This window comes from Dermacentor variabilis, chromosome 8, assembly GCF_050947875.1.
Source record: "Dermacentor variabilis isolate Ectoservices chromosome 8, ASM5094787v1, whole genome shotgun sequence".
NCBI classification, from domain to species: Eukaryota; Metazoa; Arthropoda; class Arachnida; order Ixodida; family Ixodidae; genus Dermacentor; species Dermacentor variabilis.
In genome coordinates, this window is record NC_134575.1 from 25,091,297 (window position 1) to 25,109,142 (window position 17,846).

The window sequence follows — 17,846 nt, forward strand, 5'->3', positions numbered from 1 at the left end:
TTTCTGATGCATTTTTTCCTACCTTCCATGTGGAAACCTACTGATCTTGAACCTTTCATCTGGGGCTGTTTCTGTATTGTGTTTAATGTCCTAATTTGCGATAGAACTGCTGTGCAGGCAGTGATAAAAATGATGGCACCTGCCTTTACAACCTCTTGAAAACTTCGCGAGTACATTTATGAACACTGTTTTGTGTACAAGAGTTAAGAATCCACTTTGTCATGTTTGCAGTAACTTGTTCTAATTCTGCAGGTTGGACATTATGTTAGGCAAGCACTTCATCCCACTTCCTTTTTTGAGGCTGTGGTAGGCAACTTTTCACAATAATCGCAAACCTTGTTTTTACAGCACATCAAGTCACCTGTAAGCTTCAACACTGTTCACTTGGAGAAGGACCTTGACACTGAAACAATAAATGGCATCAACCTCGACGAAGACCTCATGAGGACCTTCGGAGACGAAGTCCTTGAAGGGCCGGTTGTGTTCAAGGATTCTATTCATACAAAGGGACCTATTGACGTTGCTCCCGGTGTGAATGTAAATGGTATTGATCTTTCGGAGGCTGCCAAGCTGGTGAGTTGTTCCTTGTCCTGACATTTGAGTCATTTTGCAAACCCATACCTCGGAAAGTGCAAGTTCTTGCTTATCCTCGTCCCATTATATTACATTGACATGCAATAATAGCAGAACTTCAGATGTCAAAAATACTCGCGCTACAGCTGCGTACATGCAATATATATTTCCACAGACAACTGTCGGCATACACGTAGCAAGCGATATTGCTGTCCTTAGCTAGAACAAAGATGTTTCCACCACATGCAATGATCACAGTAGACCAAAGGTCAGCCGAAAGACAATTCTGAATACAGCGAAGGCAGTGTATTGGATTTGACCAAAAGTATGCAAACACTTTACAGAGACTACTTGTGCATAGTTAAACAACTGAAGTACAAATTAAGGCTAACTAAAATGTGTTCTTTTGTTTCTTCTTTTGCTAATATACTATGCTATATCGGCACAATTTTGGCTTGTACTCTTTGTGCGAGGCCTGTACCACCTTTGGAAACTAGATAAGTAGTGGTGAGAGACTACTTTTGTGCGGTAACTTGCGAGGGGGGTGCTACTTTGTAATTTCTTGTTTCAGTTGTCCATGACTGTACATGAGTAGTTGCTGTCAAGTTTTGGATTACTCTTAGTCAAAACCAATACTGCTGTTAAATTATTGCCAATCTTTTTTTCATCAACCTTTGATCTACTTCAATCTGTGTGGTGAATTAACATTGTTCCTTATTGAAAACGGCAATACTGCTTGTTGGCTGTGTGTTTAGATACTGCACAAATGAAGCTGGTGTCATGTGTGTTTGTGATATCTCAAGTCCTACCTATTGTACCTTTCCTGTCCAGGTGTCGAGTTCCCATCAAAACACTGTCATACATGGGGATGTATCTTTCCCATCAATCGTGGTACAAAAGGACCTTCACAGTGAAACTGTCAATGGAAAGCCCCTTGCCAAGCAGTTCCTCTTGGTGAATGGCGAGCAAGTGATGGCTGGTACGCCATCTTTCATGAAACCTATCTCGGTCAAAGAGGTCGTTGCAGACTTCATCAATCCAGTCCAGCTCAACGGCGTACCCTTCAAAGCATTCATGGACGAGTTGGTCTTGCAGAACGGCTCTCGGCACAGGCTCATCAGCAACAAGCACTTCAGGAATGGCTTGGAAGGTGAGGCATTGCTTTGTTGTGCCCGGAAAACAACCTACTTTCTGTAAATATGCTGAATTCGGAAGCATTCCTCTTAGAAATTTTCTTTGCTCGTGAGGGCATCTAGTAATAACGACCATATTCGGCTCAGTGTAGTCAAGTCAGAAGTTCTACTGGCTGGTTTTAGGCTTCGTAGGATTTTCATTTTCTCGTGCGCATCATTGCAAATCTCAAGTGCTCAAATTTCAATGCAAGTGTGGTGTAAAAGCTTTTCAGTTGTGCAGCTTGCTTGTAATTGCAAGTGCCATTAGCATTTCTACTTCAGGTATTATGCTTAATTGCATGTGGCCTGATTATGCACGTGATACTGTCCAAGCAGAGCGTTAGCATATGTGAGCAAATACAGAGTTCTCTTGTCATTGTCAATATCGGGCAACGCATTGCCCTTAGTTCTGCAACTGTCACTTCTTCATAACTGATACCACTTGCATTTTCAGCTCATCACTTGCAAAGCTATGGCCTCGTTGATGGCGTCAATGTTGAAGAGATGCTGAACAGTGTGGTGCTCCTCAATGTTCCCCAGCAAGTGGACGGTGTCAAGGTGTTCCAAAACCATCTGCGCCTGGAATCTTTGCTTGCCGACAAAGTCAATGGCCTTGACGTCAAAGAACACGTTCGAAGGGTCATTCGCCGTAATGTTCAACAGGTTATATCTGGAAAGAAGACAGTCCTGGGGTGAGCGCTTCTTTCAAGTTCAGTGCAGATTTTTCTTTCTTCATGCTGAGCTTCAGTTCAGTCTAGAGTTAAAGAATTAAAGCCATGCAAACGGCTTTCAAATTTCTGTGCATTCTGCAGTCAGGCATTTGACCCGATTTTGTTAAATGCATGGCCTGTCTTGGAGAACTAAGTGACCACATAAATGTCGATGCAAATGAAGGTACTGCAAACAGGGTCAATGATGAGAAAGACAACACAAGCGAATTTGAGGTCTGTTCGCACCTCCTTCTCTCTTGTGCTGTTAAGAGTAACAAATCTAACTCAAGTCAAGCTACTGTGAGTATAATAGCTTAAATGCTCAAATCTGCTCATAGTCAATCCTCACAGCTTTTTTTTTCTTTTTTTGCTGAGTTTATCTGCTACTTGCCACTGTACTCAATTTTATATTTTTATTTCTTTCTTTTTCTGCAGAAAAGCTTTTGTTCAAAGACATGTGACAACCAATGACCTTGTAAATGGAGTCAACATGAAAGATCTTTATGCCCGAGCGATGTCAAAAACTCAAGAAAACTTGATATCTGCGCCTATGACCTTCCTGGGTGGTGTTGACGCTCGTAAGTTTGCTATTGCACCCAAGATTTATGCGCTTTCAAGTTCTTGCACGAAATAACAGTGCAATTTGTACGCTCTTGAAATGCCTGGACCGCTTAATCGATTTCATCGACAATCTTCACCAGCCGCCGAACACAAATCCATATGCAAAGCTGATTTGCACTCGCATTGCTACAGATTGCATTTTGGGTTGCAAGCCGGTAAAGACTGTGAACTGCCTTGGACCAAGCAGTTTATTTCTGGCACCTGTTCAGCTTCACCCGCCGTGGTTGCTCAGTGGCTATGGTGTTGGGCTGCTGAGCACGAGGTCACGGAATCGAATCCCGGCCACGGCGGCTGCATTTCAATGGGGATGAAATGCGAAAACACCGGTGTACTTAGATTTAGGTGCACGTTAAAGAACCCCAGCTGGTCGAAATTTCCGGAGCCCTCCACTACGGCATGCCTCATAATCGGAAAGTGGTTTTGGCACGTAAAACCTCGTAACAAAAAAAAAAAAAAAAAAAAGTTCCAGCTTTGTCTCAGCCACTATTGCGTTTTGTAGGTGTAAATTCATTTAGGACTGACGTAGTAGTTCTGCGGAAACCCGCAAGGTGGAGAGAATTGATAAAGGGAAAATTCGGACATGCACCCGTTCGTAGCAATTGCTACGAACGGGTGGATGTCCGATTCTCTGCACCTTGCGGGTTTCCGCAGAACCACTACGTCAAACACTTAACTTTGCTTCGTGTGTTGTCGACAAATTCGGCTTCGCCCTGCCATCTGCTAGCCGCCTGGTTAGCTCGGATGGTAGAGCAGCTGCCCCGGAATGGCGGTGGTCCCAGGTTCGATCCCTGGACCAGGACGAATTTTTCTTCAACTCTGAGGCTTTTCTTTCGAGGAACCCATATGGGCTTCCTTTGTAGCAATTGCTACGAATGGGTGGATGTCTGATTTTCCCTTTACCATTTAGGACTGATTCATACCTCCTTCTATTTGGCGTTGCGTAGGCCGCTTGCACCTCTATGGACCTGCAAAGCTCGACGGACTCGATCTTGATAACGTGGTACTGCTTCGAGAAGATGAAGTGCTGGGTGGTACAGTTGTCTTCAAGAACCTGCTATCCGATGGAGATATTGAGATCGGTGGTCTCTTGAATGGCTGCAACATTACAAAGGTATATTATCAGTCTCTGTCCAGTGTTTCAGCCTCATACAGTTATTGAAACCAGCAGCAGCAAATGCCTTTTGTGCAAGTTGATTGAATGCTGCTTTGGAGCTAAAAATTCGGAACTTCGAACACATTACACGGGCACCAAATAATGCTAAGCAGCATGAATAAGCTATGCTTCTGCGATGGCAAAAGGACTCCTCTCATCACGAGTGATGCTCGGCCAGCCAGAAAAACACATTACACATTACAAGTAACATTAAACATTTGTTCAATAATCCTAGAGCTAATACCGCCTAGTTATCAATCTTTCTTTTTTTTAATTGATTTGCTTTTGTTGTATTGCAGCTGCACAACGAAGCACTGTACAACAATGGTGTGAAACAGTCGGTGTATGACCGAAAGCATTTCTCGAAGCTGAATGTCAAAGGCAATGTCCACATTATTGGGGACCTGAATGGAGCACCGTTTGACAAACTTGTAGGCAACCTGATCATGAGGAATGTGCCACAAACGGTGGATGGACCGGTGACCTTTTTGGACAAAGTGGTCGTCGACTCCCTCACTCTGTTGGGGCCGATCAACGGGGTCAACCTGACTGACCTACTTCGAGATGCTGTCACGAAGTCAACTGAACAGGTCAAACGCACCCTTGAAGCTATTGTCTGTTCAAAATTCGAGCTGTGCCTGCGGCTTTCAATATGAGCCATTAGCTATTTTTTGCAGTTCAGTGATTTAACTTTGATTACCCTTCGTAAAAACAAGAATGTGTAGACACATGCAAAATAGGTCTTCATGTCTGTTGGAATCGATGACAGCCATGTCGTGTATTTCCCTGACAATCTTCGTGCACAGACGTATCTTGCTGCTTCATCTAAAATATCTAGTGAAAAATTTCGAGTATACTTATATAAAGAAAACATTTGCTCCTTCTCGTAACGAGCACACTTATACTGTATCAAGAGACTGCAAACGACGGTTAATCATTGCCAGCAGTGGCTGACAACCTTTATTTTAATCAGCAAGTGCATACCACATTCATGTGCTAATCAAAATTAGGTGCAAAAATTCAGATGTACACAGCAAAATATCTTGCTTTTGCTTGGAGTTAGGTTGTCATGTTTGTGGTATTGATTTGAATTCCGTTGTGCCATTCATTGTAAGGGATAAGTTCAACATCAATCATTGAAAACCTTCTTTATGCATCATCATTCCATTTGTTACGCTTCCTTAGATAAGTTCATTGCTCGGCAGTTGAAATGAAATAATTGGACCACATGCCAGTCAGTCTTTTTCACCACTGGAGAGCGCTGAGTGATTGCTGCTGGACCAAGTGCAGTCACAACGCCTCGCAAAAGCTCTTTCAACGTGTACCACAATGCAACAGCTGCGTTCACAGCGGCCACCAGTGATGCAAAAAGCGTCAGCAGCCACGCGCTCGGTGTGTGAAGTGCCGTACAATGTTTTGCTGTTAAAGGGAATGCCCAGCTTGCGATAAACCCAATACAACCGAAATGCTCCTACTTTACCTAGTGAAAACCATTTGCCACTAGAATGCACTAGGCTGTTGTCCTTCCATTAAAAAAAAAAAAATCTGAGTGCCTTCATGTCATAACTCAGCTGTATTTGGCAGCCACACACTTACTCTGCTTTCAAAGCAGACCGTGCATGCTGGCTGCCAGAAACCAGCATGCCATCGACGTCCTGAAAAACGTTTCTCTGGCCTCCCGCCTTTCCAGGTTGTCCGAGGAACAAAGACCTTCACAAACCAACACGGACTGGTTGCGTCAAACTCCCTTCACGTTCGCGGCAATGTCCATTCGCAAGGGCCTGTGGGTGGCATCAGCGTCGCTGATCTCGCCAGTGTGGTCACAGCCCACGGTCGTCACGTCATCCGCGGCAAAAAGACCATAGTTGGGCCCCTGACTGTCAACAACATGGATGTGAAAGGCAAGCATGCATTGTTCTGCGAGATCTTTCTCTATGCTGTGCTACTACTAAGCATAGCTACGTCAAATCCTGTGATGACTCCATTCACTTTGGTGTTGAGTGCTGCAAGGAGGGCTCAGCTAACTTTAGCACGTCAACTGCGCATGTATCATTGAAGTGCTCAGGATTTTCTCTGTGCATTATCTCTCGTCAAGCACTACATCTACAAATGTATAAGCAAAGACCACCTTCAAATCGCAAGCAGCAATGAGAATGGCATTTAAGATGAGTGCACATGTTAATTTGACACTCGTATATGCAAAACTGTGTTGTAAGAAAATGCTCAAGGATAAGTGCCTCGATAGTTGTTCCCAGCACTGGTGCATAATTACGTAGCTCGCTTCTGTTGTTGTAGTGATGCTGTACACTAGACGTGCTTCTGAAGCGACAAAATAAACTGCAGGTTATCTTGAAGCAGACCTAAACTGCTGGTCGTCATTCAAGCATGCCACACTTGTGCAAGCAATGAGTCTTAAGCTGGGCTGGTCAGTTTTTTAGTTCAGCGCATCTGTACTGTTTCATCCGTTGTGCTGTCAGCACTATGTGCCATGCGCAAGCAATGACTCTCCAAGGATTTTAATCTGTTCTGCTTATAATGGTGCAGCAAATGCAAGGAACATGTTGCAATATTTTCAAGTCATTTGCTAACCAATAACTATAGTTTAGCTGGTTGCAGTTAAAATGTTATGACAACTGTCGTACTATTTGCTTGAGTATAGGTTGACCATCTTTTTCCCTCTCCCTTGTAAATGTTGCCTAAAAGCAACTATTGACCTACATTCGTGAGCAAAGATAGCGAAAATGATGAGCTAATGGAGTTCTCGCGTCGCGCCAGACTGGTTTTGAGAAATGCTGCATATCGGACGCACCTGATGGCACTGTGGACGACGGAAGGTTTAGTAGCTGAGAACAAAGGTCTCATATTCAGTTGCTCGTTTTTCTGGAGACATGGGTCGACCTATGTTCAAATTTCATTTCTTGGCAAGTTCGATATACAGGGGTCTACCCATAGTCGCCTTCTACCTATTTTAAAGTAAATGTGACAGTTGCCTGGCTTTGTTTTTCTGTGTGCCTTCGAACATCTATTATGTCTGCCTATCCTTAACTGTTCAAACTGTTCATTCCATTCGCTTGCCAGGCACACTGAACGGCCTGCGCATACCCGAAGACCTTGTCCTGCCAAGGATCAAACACCAGCGCATTCCTGGCAAGGTGATCCTGGCTGGCCCGTCGGCCATTCAGGGCAATTTGAACCTCAATAAGGTCAATGACCTGTATCTAGAACAGTTGTTGGCTGAGAGGGTGACACTCAGTGGAGATCAGAGGCTGAGGTCCAAGCTCGTCTTCCAGAGGGACGTTCCAATTCACGGTGGGTGAAATGCTTTGCTCTTGGTAATTGCATTGGCAAAATGGTGTCTGCTGCAGCGCTTGTCATCGCTACTGATAAACAGCCTGAGAGTATCGTCATTGGCGCTTATAAGTTCGGAATTCATAATCAACCAAGATACCAGCAACAACTTGCAACTAAAGCTTATTGGTGCTACTACTTGTAAAATGGATTCAGACCCCCCTATCTTTTTGCACTTTGTTTCGTGTTGGGGTTCTGTTCGCAATTGATATGATGTGCAGGAGCTTAAACATTTTTTTTCTTTTGAAAATATAACTGGGCTGGTATTCTATTGCAAGTAGCGTCAACATTTATTTAGATGTCTGCAGTGCAAGAGTCTTCTCTTCATGTAGTGTCATGTGCTGCTATCAGCTGATCAAATTACCAAGCCTTCTGTGAATCATGATGTTGCAATCTGCAACGTCATGCATGAATGACAATTTGTTGAAGTAATGTGGCTGCTTCTGCATGCTTTAGCATGGTAGCTTTTCTATATTCTGGAAGAGGCTTCTGTGCTAAAGCATTACGTGGCAAAAAAACATTTCCGCTCTGAATTTAGACATGCTACAAGGGTATGCACATACAGTTGACCCTTGATGTCGCACAATATTGGACATGGCTAAATAAACCTAAAACGTTACCAGTATCATCGTGTAACAGATGTGCTTCTAAATAATTAGATATAACAAAGGTATTTTAATTTTGATGTGACTTCATTATGCAATTCTGTCGCAAGACCTTGAGACTGATCCACCAAGCTGTTTGGGACTTGGGACTTGGGAATGCTTGGGACTAGCTGGACTTTGTTTGTTGTGCGTGATCCTTGCAGAAGAGACTTCACGAGCAGCACTCTGAAATCGGTCGGCACCGTCTTCGCCAAGTCTGCAGCATGGCAGATGTTGGCCTGCTTCCTCAAAATAAGTTTTGATCTTGCTGTTGACCTGCTTCTCTTACCTTGTTGACCCAGGTGACCTCGGTTACGAGCGCATCAATGGCATTTTAAGGGAGCACTTGGTAACTCAATCCGGAGAGTACAAGCTGTCTGGTGCAAAGACATTTGTCCAGGACGTGGAGATCCGTGGGAACCTGAACGCAGTGACTGTCAATGGGTACAACCTGGTTGAGCTTGCGAGAGATGTCGTCCTTGTCAACAGACCCGAGGAGATACCGCATTCCACCGTAGGTGTTTAGTTATTCCTCCTGCCTAAAGTCTCGAAGCCCAGTAATGTTCTGCTGCCAGGTGTCCTTATAGGCTGGGTTTCTATTCGTATTATATAATATTCGTATATATATTCGTATACATATATATTCGTATAATAGTTTCTATTCACCTAACTTGTCAGTGCACAACTTTTGCAAAACTCTAGTGCACATTACATATAAACGAGAAAAAGACGCGATTATCACTGTTTAAATATCTGGTTGATATTAGCCAGAATTAAATTCTCATAAGGGTGGAATGTAAAAAAAAAACACTCGTGTATGTTTCTTTAGGTACACTCAAGAAAATGTGATCCAATGTAGTTCTTGTCCCTCGGCTATGGTGTCCCTCGTGGCGCAGTATGAATCTTTCAGATGCTCAACCCCATGATTAAATCTTCTTTCGCATATCTGGAATCAGTTTCATCTGTTTTCCCTGTCTGCATGTCGTCTGCATTGTGAAAAAAGCTAACCATCGCCAATAAGCCCTTTCTCGACATATATTTTCACACACCTTGCACATCAATTGTTTGATCTTCTGTAGGTCTTTTCGGCTCCAATTGAAGTGGTAGGACAGATCACGGTCGTGGGGACTGCAAACGGCATAGACGTTCAAAACCTAAAGCAGAACTTTGAGGCTGGCAAGAACAGGTGGAAGCAAGGAGCGCAGAGCATGGTCGACGCCCTCAGACACCATGAAGCTGTCCTGCAGAGACAGCATGCTGCTTACAAAGGTCGGCGTTCAGCTCGATGCCTCGCTTTTATCTCACTGAACTTGCTTTCTAAAGTTTATTTTTTCCTTGTGTGCTATTAGCTTTAAGCTTGAAATATTGGCTGGTCTGCTAAAGCATTTTGAAGCTGCTTAATTCAAGCTAGGAGTTTGGTTAATGCAGTTAATTGAAATGTTTTGGCTTGTCACACCAGAGTAATGCGGCGAAAAAAAGGCAGAGAGGACAATCGGGAGTGAAAACTTGCCATGTTTATTTGAAGTGCTGTACGTGTCAGCTGTCATGACTGCAGACACGCATTTACAGCTCGGGTATTTAGTACGTGCATAACAGAGAGTCCTCGCTTTTCGTGAATCTTGAAGGTTAAGCAGGAGGCATAAATTTTTTTAATGCAAACTCTCAATTCTACTTTAAACCATGTATTGCTAATTCTTACATAAATTATCTTTAGTAATTCAAATTTGTGGTGCCTGTTAATTGAGCAACGGAGTCACTTGCGATTCCAACACTCAATATTGCATGAATTATTTGTCAGATTTTTTTACTATGGGAACTACATTTAATTGCACAAACATCCAATAAAGTAAATAAAGCTGCATTACTTACTTTTTAAAAGCCTGCTAATCGGTTGAGTGTGTGCCTAAAGAATTGTTGACCTGCTGTTTCATCACTCTCAGGACAAGCCACAGGTCTTGCCTACTTCAGGGCCTTTCAGACTCTGGATATTCCATCTCGAAGGATCTTGACTAGCCCCGTGGCTCGCTCCCTTAAGTAAGTGGAACGATAGTGATACTTCCGTAATGCACACTGTGTACTACACGCTGCTTAACTGTCCATGGTTCAAGATCGTCCAATGCTGCATTGAACGATGCATTTCCCAGTGAATCTTCAATCCATTAAGTTTCTACATCCAGGAGGCAGTTCGGCATTGTGGTCTAAGTGACTCTGTACTGTGATAGTTGTTGACTATATGGCTTGATATGCTGACGCACCTTCTCTCCTGTCAGACGCCACATGTGAAGTCCACAACTTAATTCTGCGAAGCTTCTTACCCCATGGAGCTCGACACATATTCCTCGGCGACTGTGGCAACACCTCTTTCTTCTATTGTTACTGAGCTTTTGTGTGCCTCCAGCACCAATTCATAAGACAATTTCCAGCTACCATCCATGGAATAATGGCTTACCCAAATGTTTCCATCGCACATTCTGATACCATCTTGGTGTGCATCAGTGTTTGTGGTGGACCACAAACTAGGCCGCAATCCTCCTACTTAACTTTCGTGCACAGCACTGCTACACAAGAGTGCCTGTAGAGTATTAGCATGTCTGAAACTACGACTCAAAGAGAGGCCTGTTACTGGACTGCTGTTCTTCTTTCATTGAAGTACATTATTGAATTGAGGCTATTGCCTTGAACTTGACTAGCTCAATGCTTTGGCTGTTGAACCTTGCTGGCTGAAGAAAGGCCTTAGCTTTGCAAAGCACCCAAGAGTGATTATGCTCTCATTCCAGTAGCATTGAAGCTTGGGTGAGCTTCAATAAATTGCATAAATGCCTAGTAAATGGAGAAAGATTGCACGCATTAGCTGATCCTTGGTGCTTGCATACATCCCTTTGTCGAACATGTTTCATGCATGCAGCAGTTTAGAAATCCATCGCAACCTTACAAAGAATGCAATGCCATTTTTACTTGCAAAGCCATTGGCCATTAGGGCTGTTAGCATTTTTGCCAAGGCACAAAGTAGGGTGAGGCAAAACTATTTAAGGGACACGGAATTTGCAAAAACGATGGAATTGCTGTGTAAATTGCCTCAAAACTATAAAGAGATTGAGAACTGGGCCGTTTGTTTCAGTGCATAATTGTAAATGGTGCAAAAATATGGGACACATGTGCATGGGTTTTTTATTGCCCAGAGTTTCTAGCACCATTTACAATTGCATGTGGCCACAAATTCCGTTTTGGCATGTAGTAGCCTTTGTAACCTCCACGGTGCCGTGCCTTAACAGCAGAAATTCACATTTGTCATTGAGCCTGTGTTTCATTAACTTTCGCGGCCATAATACCAGTAATCTGCTCAAAACACTGGCACTCAAGCGTAGGTAATGTACTGAAGAAATGCAGACTTGGAGTTACCAGTGTAAAGGAGAAGGAAGAATAAACTTCATTTATAGATATGAGCTGAGGGTGAAATCGTCCGAGGCAGGTGGCGTCCCTAGTCCAGGATGTTGTGGGAGCATGAGCTAACTTGGCCCTGCTCGCCGGGCGATGCTGGTCTTCAAGGCTCGGGTTTGTCAGCTGGGCCTCCCACTGCTCAACGTTTCGTCCGGTGACGCATCGTGTCTATGGCTTTTGCCCACATGTGGTGGAGGGCTTCCAGAAGAAAAAACTATGGTGCTGTACTGTGGTTCTAAACCCTTCAGTATCCCCTTCAGGTACCCTGTGGGCATTTCTGCATGCCAATATGGTGCATCAAAAGCAGGCGGAAATGATACTTAAAATGTGTTCATTACACCTTGCAACATTTCCAATTGGACCTGTGCTGCAAGTTTGAGTATCTGAAGTGTCTTAGTTGACTGATATGGACAGGCATATGGATGGCTGTTTGCTCTCAGTATCAGCAGTGTCTTCATGAAGCGCGCTCACTTTTGTTTCTCGGAATGTTTACATTGGCAATATTTCTTCAAGTGGCTGGATAGGTGCATTCCAAGTATGCTAGACATAAAACAGTTGATGTTCTTATATCTGACGTTCCTGTAAAGAGATTTAGCATGGAGTCCACTTTCTGTTAACTTGACAAAACTCTCTGAAGGATTACGTTCTTAATCCATACGTTTTTCATGATTATGCAAGTTGCAAGAAATGTGGTAAAACCAACTTTTCAATGGATAGAGCTAATTTATGCCTGACAGGGTCATTTAAGCAGACTTCACGTGGCTGTTCCACCTATCGTGCAGGTCTCCCTGGAATACAATTCCTGCTGACATGATGGTCCTCTGGACTGCCTGGCCCACTCACTGCCTCCACGGCAGAGAGAACTGCTGCGAGGAGTTCTCGTCGGAGGTGCTCAACGTAGAGCCCGACGGCGCACTGACCAAGGGACGATTTGCCCTGCGCCGTCGCTATATTCCATTCACTTCTCAACATGCCTCAACACAGCCTGGATTCGTCGTCTGGACCAATAGTACCTCGAGCAGACTGGGGTGAGCATTGTCACTTGTCAACTGTTCAGAGTGCAAGAAGCTAGGGAATAAACCATCGGCAAGCTATCATTGCCTCGCTTTCAATGGGAATATCATTCTTGACATCGTCAGACCAGTTTTCTTTTCAGCTGTATGGCTGTCCAACTAAAAACCAGCTTTGGTCTCTGGGTACGTGTCACTCTTGATAATGCTCGTATACAACGTCATAAACGATTACACTTCGAAGAGATTGCTGGTAAAGCGTATAAACTGTACATAGAACTGTAAACACTGCAGCAATTCTGCTTTATAGGTATGTGCGTTGCATACCTAGACAAGCCTCTCAGTACGACACCCTTCATAGCCAACTGTGCAGTATCAAGATATTGAACTTCTTAATTTTTTTTGCTTCTTCCGTCCACCTTGGAGTGTACCATAATCGTCCTGTGCAGCTGCGAACGTCCAGGTGCAGAAGAGCTGGCCTTGGGTCTTCTCGATCCACGTGGCCAGTTTGCAAGCGATCAGCTTGTCAGGGTTGACCTGAGGGTGACTGCATCGGCCTTTGTGAGCGACGTCAAGATGTTTGAATTCCTCGGGAGCACGTACCTGGTTGTCGCCCACTCGTTCAACAAGTACCTTCTGCCCTCGAGCAAAGGCAAGTGTGTGTCTGTGGTGCGCCACCATCCAACCTGCCGTTCGTGTGGTTTATGCGCTACTGCGGCCGAAGTGCGGTGTTCTGCAGTATTTTATCGACTCCTGTGAATGTTCAGTCCTGCATGGCACGAATGCTTTGTTGTACAAACTGATGCAAGGGCCATGACAAGCAGTAATGAGCTGTCAAGTGCCACATTGGGCATACTGCTTGCACAGCATTGCAAAAGTTAAGTTCGATGCCTTCCGTACGTGCACAAGGATTCTGAACAGAAAGTACTTTGTGATAACAAACTTGACTTCCAAGTTGTAATGGGAGGCACACCTTGCCTGTAAGTTTTGAGTACGAAATACTGTAACCTTTACCTTGTTGACACAAGGCCTGGATTCCTTGTTTTGCAGTGTTTTAGAAGTTGGCAAAATAGTCTTGCCTCGATATAACGAACATCAATACAAAGAATTATTGGACATCATGACTTACTCCTAAAATGTTCCTTCAAATATCGATGTGCAACAAATATTAAATATAACGGAGGTATTCTTGTTTTGGATGCAGTTTTGTTTATAGTTAACTTATACTGCATTATGTATGCACAGTATATATGTGTGTACAATCTCAATGAATATAGGCAAAGCAGCACACTGGCCAGGCACCAGCAGCCTTCTGGCGATGTCTTTCTGACGTCCACTAGACCCCAACTTAAAGAGCGGGCTCCCTCATGTTTCGTGCTTGCATAATTCTGCCCTTGCTGAGCTGAGCGTTCCACTTTTGACAGGCGGACACATCGACGTCTATCTTTTTGCACCGGGCCAAGCCCACTGGCAGCTTCACCAGACTCTGAATGCCACTGGTGTGGCGTCCATAGACGTCGTGGAATTCGACGGCATCGTGTTCCTCTCGTCTGCGAACAGCTGGAAGCAGGGCTTGACATCGTCGTACTCCACTGTCTACACCCTGTCTGGAGCCGTTAACATGGTATGAAGCACTTGGCGGCACATTTCCTGCACTATTTCTAGCCTTAAGGGTAGTTTGGCTCAGTTTAAGGTGCCGTGGTCCTCTTTTGCACCCTTACAATGGATACAGTTGCTGGTCAATGCGTGTAAGTCTGACCTTGCACTGTTGCGGTAAGACTTTATTCCAGAAAAACTGGCAGTTTGCCAGACCGACTGATTGTTTGCTTACAAAAAAACCGTGCAGATACTGCCAACTGCATGACAGTGCAAGAAATTAGTGCAGCAATCCGAAGGTGGAGTCACCACTTCTTTATTTTGCCGCTTGCCAAGCCTCCACCACCTGCTTGCAATCCCAGAAGTCCACTCTAACCAATAAAAATTAACCTCTTGAGGCTCCTTTTAATGTGAACTAGCTTTTGATCAAAAAAGTGTCCAGAATGATGCATGAAACAAAGGCCACCTGCAAATAGGAGTGACAAAACATTGTACTTTCGAATACTGTCTTGTTCAATTCGTTCTTCAAATAGAATAGTCGTCATACATACAAATATTTTTCTAATACCTTAAGTTGTCGCCATTGAGCAGTAAAACCCAAAATTCGAGTACATAAGCATGCTCCACTTATGCATTTAATAAACGATGCTTCATAATGTGCAATGCAATAAAACGTTATGACTGCTAGTACGTGAACATGCCCAGTTCTGTATTGATTGTGAAAGTGGCTTTTCTTGAGTGCTATTTGAAAAGTATTCCACTACATTTACTTCAGGTCTTACTAAATTCGTATTTGCTTTCGTCTCAAAAATGACTGCTATTCATTCCCACAACTACTTACAACTCCAATCTTATCATTGGAGAGTCCTCATAGTAAATAAAACTTCATTAATGTCTGTTTTCATCCAGTTTGTACCAATGGCTGATGTGCCCACGTCGCTGGCATCGTCGACACTGTTCCTTACCGTGGACAACTCGCTGCTGTGCGCATTTGCGAGCGAGAAGACCGGGCTTCAGGACCAGCACAGCTGGCTCGATGCCCACACCGAGCCAGTCAGCATCTACCAGCACATGTACGGCCGCTTCCAGCTCCTTCAAAACATTCCTATGACCGGAGTCAACACCATGGAGCACTTCAGGTTTGCAGGCAAGTGGACTTTTCAGCTAGTACCACATTTGTCGATTCCTCTCGACTCCTCAAGTGGGATCGTAATGATCTGACAGTCGCCCGCTGCGGTAGCGTAGTGGCTATAGGTCCATTCAGTTTGCCTGCACTTTCTAAACCAATTAGCAACTGGTGCTGCTCTTCTTTGTTCGTTTCACTCGGCGCAGGCTCCGTGCAGGAAGAGCTCGCAGATAAGGTAGTGCAGCGTTCATGCAGGAGGTGCCGTGCCTGTTCTGCATGACCGGGAACTAGTTCATGAAGTGCACGAAGAGTTGAATGGGCCTCATCGTTTTGTACTGCTAAGAACTGGGTCACTGGTTCAATCCTGGCCATGGTGGCCGCAATAGACCGTGCATCAGGTGCACATTAAAAATCCCCAGGTTATCTACATTAATCCAGAGTCCCCCCCCACTACGGTATACCTCATCTGATTGTGGTTCTCTCATGTAAAACCCCAGAACTTAATCTTGGCTTGTCATGGGTGATCGTTGCTCTTTGGCTTACGAGCCCACCTTGGCATCGCTATTTTTCCACTTTACAAGTGCCTTGTTGCATGCAAAGTAAATAGTGTTATTTTCTTTAAAACGTGCATGGTGGTAAATATTCTACCATCGCGTCAATTGAATTCGTTAGAACTGAGAAATATGAATGCTAGAAGTTGCTAAAAGTGTGGAGCATCGATATTATTGAAGCATACTGCATCAACACACAAGCCATGTATGTTTTTTCCAAAAACTATGCCATAAGGGGTTGAAGTACTGTCACATAATTTGGGAGTTGCAGAAACTCTACTGCACATTTCTCGAGTGTAAAAGGATTTAACTTGCCAAGTATGAGGCTTTGGAAACATCGGGCACTTTAAGTTCATGCTAAAATTGTCTCAAATCGTCCACTAATGAAACTAGGGACGATGGTATTGCTCACAAAACAAATTAATAAGGGATGCTGCATGCATTTCCCATGGCTTTGTTTGTGTGTATGGCAGCTGCAGTGATAGCACTAACAAAGAAAGCCAATGTCGTGACATCGTGATGCATACACATTCAGAGAACTAAACTGGTTTGTTGAAAGAGTACTATTACAGTGAACTATTGGGGGCGCTCTGATGCTTGCCTGGATTTAGGGTCTAGAGGGTTTGGACCTTTAGTTAACACAAGTGGGAAAATGTCTCGTCAGTACTTCATTAGAAATCATGGTCTCAATTGGCTCTGGTAATGACTTAGTGCTGGAACGTCAATGCTTTTTCTTTTTCTCTAGCCATAATTGTGGCTTGTGAATTTTGGCACAACATGGACAAGCATAGAGCACCTAGTATGAGTACTGGCAGACTATCGGACCACATTTGCAAAACTGCAAGATTTCCTTCTTCATGTATGGTTGCGGTGCCTCTCTGGGTAAAGCATTCTACTGCCACGTAAGAGGCTGCAGGATTGATACCTGGCCACATTCAGACAGAGGCGGAATGTAAGAATGTCCCAGTACCATGCCTTGGGTTCACATTAAAGAAAAAAAGTTTCAGTTCTCCCCTACTACAGCATTCCTCAAAGTTCAGCGTGCAGCTTTGGCTTGTTAAACCCCACAATTTGATTACCACTTCTGTTTACCTTTCTTTGTGTGGCGCCCGAGTAAGAGGTCAACCACTTTCCCTGCAGGCGACGTATTCTTTGTGCTCGGCAGCCGTCACCTCCAGACGGTCGCGATCTACCAGTGGAAAGGCTACAGCAAGTTCGAGCAGGTCCAGACGATCTCCCAGTCGCCCGTGGCCCTGAAATCCTACTGGTCTCGCGCCGGCAGTCTATTCCTCGCCGTGGCCACGGAATGTGGCAAGACCAGAGTGTTTGAAGCTTTGCCGTACGGCCGCTGCATTTCCCCGAGGGACCAAGTGGGCCATAGCTAGGGGCCATGCACAAGCAATTTGATACTAACATGCATGCAGTGCTGGCATCTCTGCATGTGTTAAACAAATGCAGGGTCCTGCACAAATCTAGTGCTAGTCATCACTTCGGGACTAGCTTCCAGTTTCGGGCTACTTCTTGAGGTACCTGCATATATTATTTACCCCAGTGCCTTTCCATTTTAACATTTGTCTGTTGACTTTATGTTGCCGAAGCAACTTTTTTTATGTATGTACAGCTAATCGTTAACTGCAGCTTTTGCTGCAAATGCAAGTCAAACTTGCCACGTATCTTGTTTTGTACCTGGCATTTTTTGCCTCCACTCGACATGAAATAAAGGCTTGTTATTTTATGCTGTTGTGATGGCTTGTGGTTGTATTGACTCTTTAGATTTTAGAAAGTTGTGGCTATTATGGACTCTTTACTAAACTACTAAATAACTGTTTTTCAATTTTGCATTCGTTGTCAGCCCAATTCCTGTCCATTACAGGATGAAGGCATCTCGGCGATCTCCTGTTTAT

At 44.1% G+C, this 17,846-nt stretch overlaps 1 protein-coding gene across 1 annotated transcript; it reads left to right on the top strand.

Moving 5' to 3' along the window:
* The first annotated feature begins 319 nt into the window (after positions 1-319).
* Positions 320-17,677, top strand: LOC142589841 (uncharacterized). Its single transcript, XM_075701461.1, has 16 exons — positions 320-573; positions 1,405-1,723; positions 2,200-2,437; positions 2,891-3,033; positions 4,021-4,187; positions 4,529-4,819; positions 5,920-6,130; positions 7,308-7,538; positions 8,524-8,735; positions 9,301-9,490; positions 10,162-10,255; positions 12,442-12,687; positions 13,119-13,321; positions 14,094-14,293; positions 15,175-15,412; positions 17,083-17,677. Exons 1-16 carry the CDS (start codon positions 442-444, stop codon positions 17,325-17,327), a joined length of 3,360 nt encoding a protein of 1,119 aa, XP_075557576.1. The 5' UTR covers positions 320-441; the 3' UTR covers positions 17,328-17,677.
* The last annotated feature ends 169 nt before the right edge of the window (positions 17,678-17,846 follow it).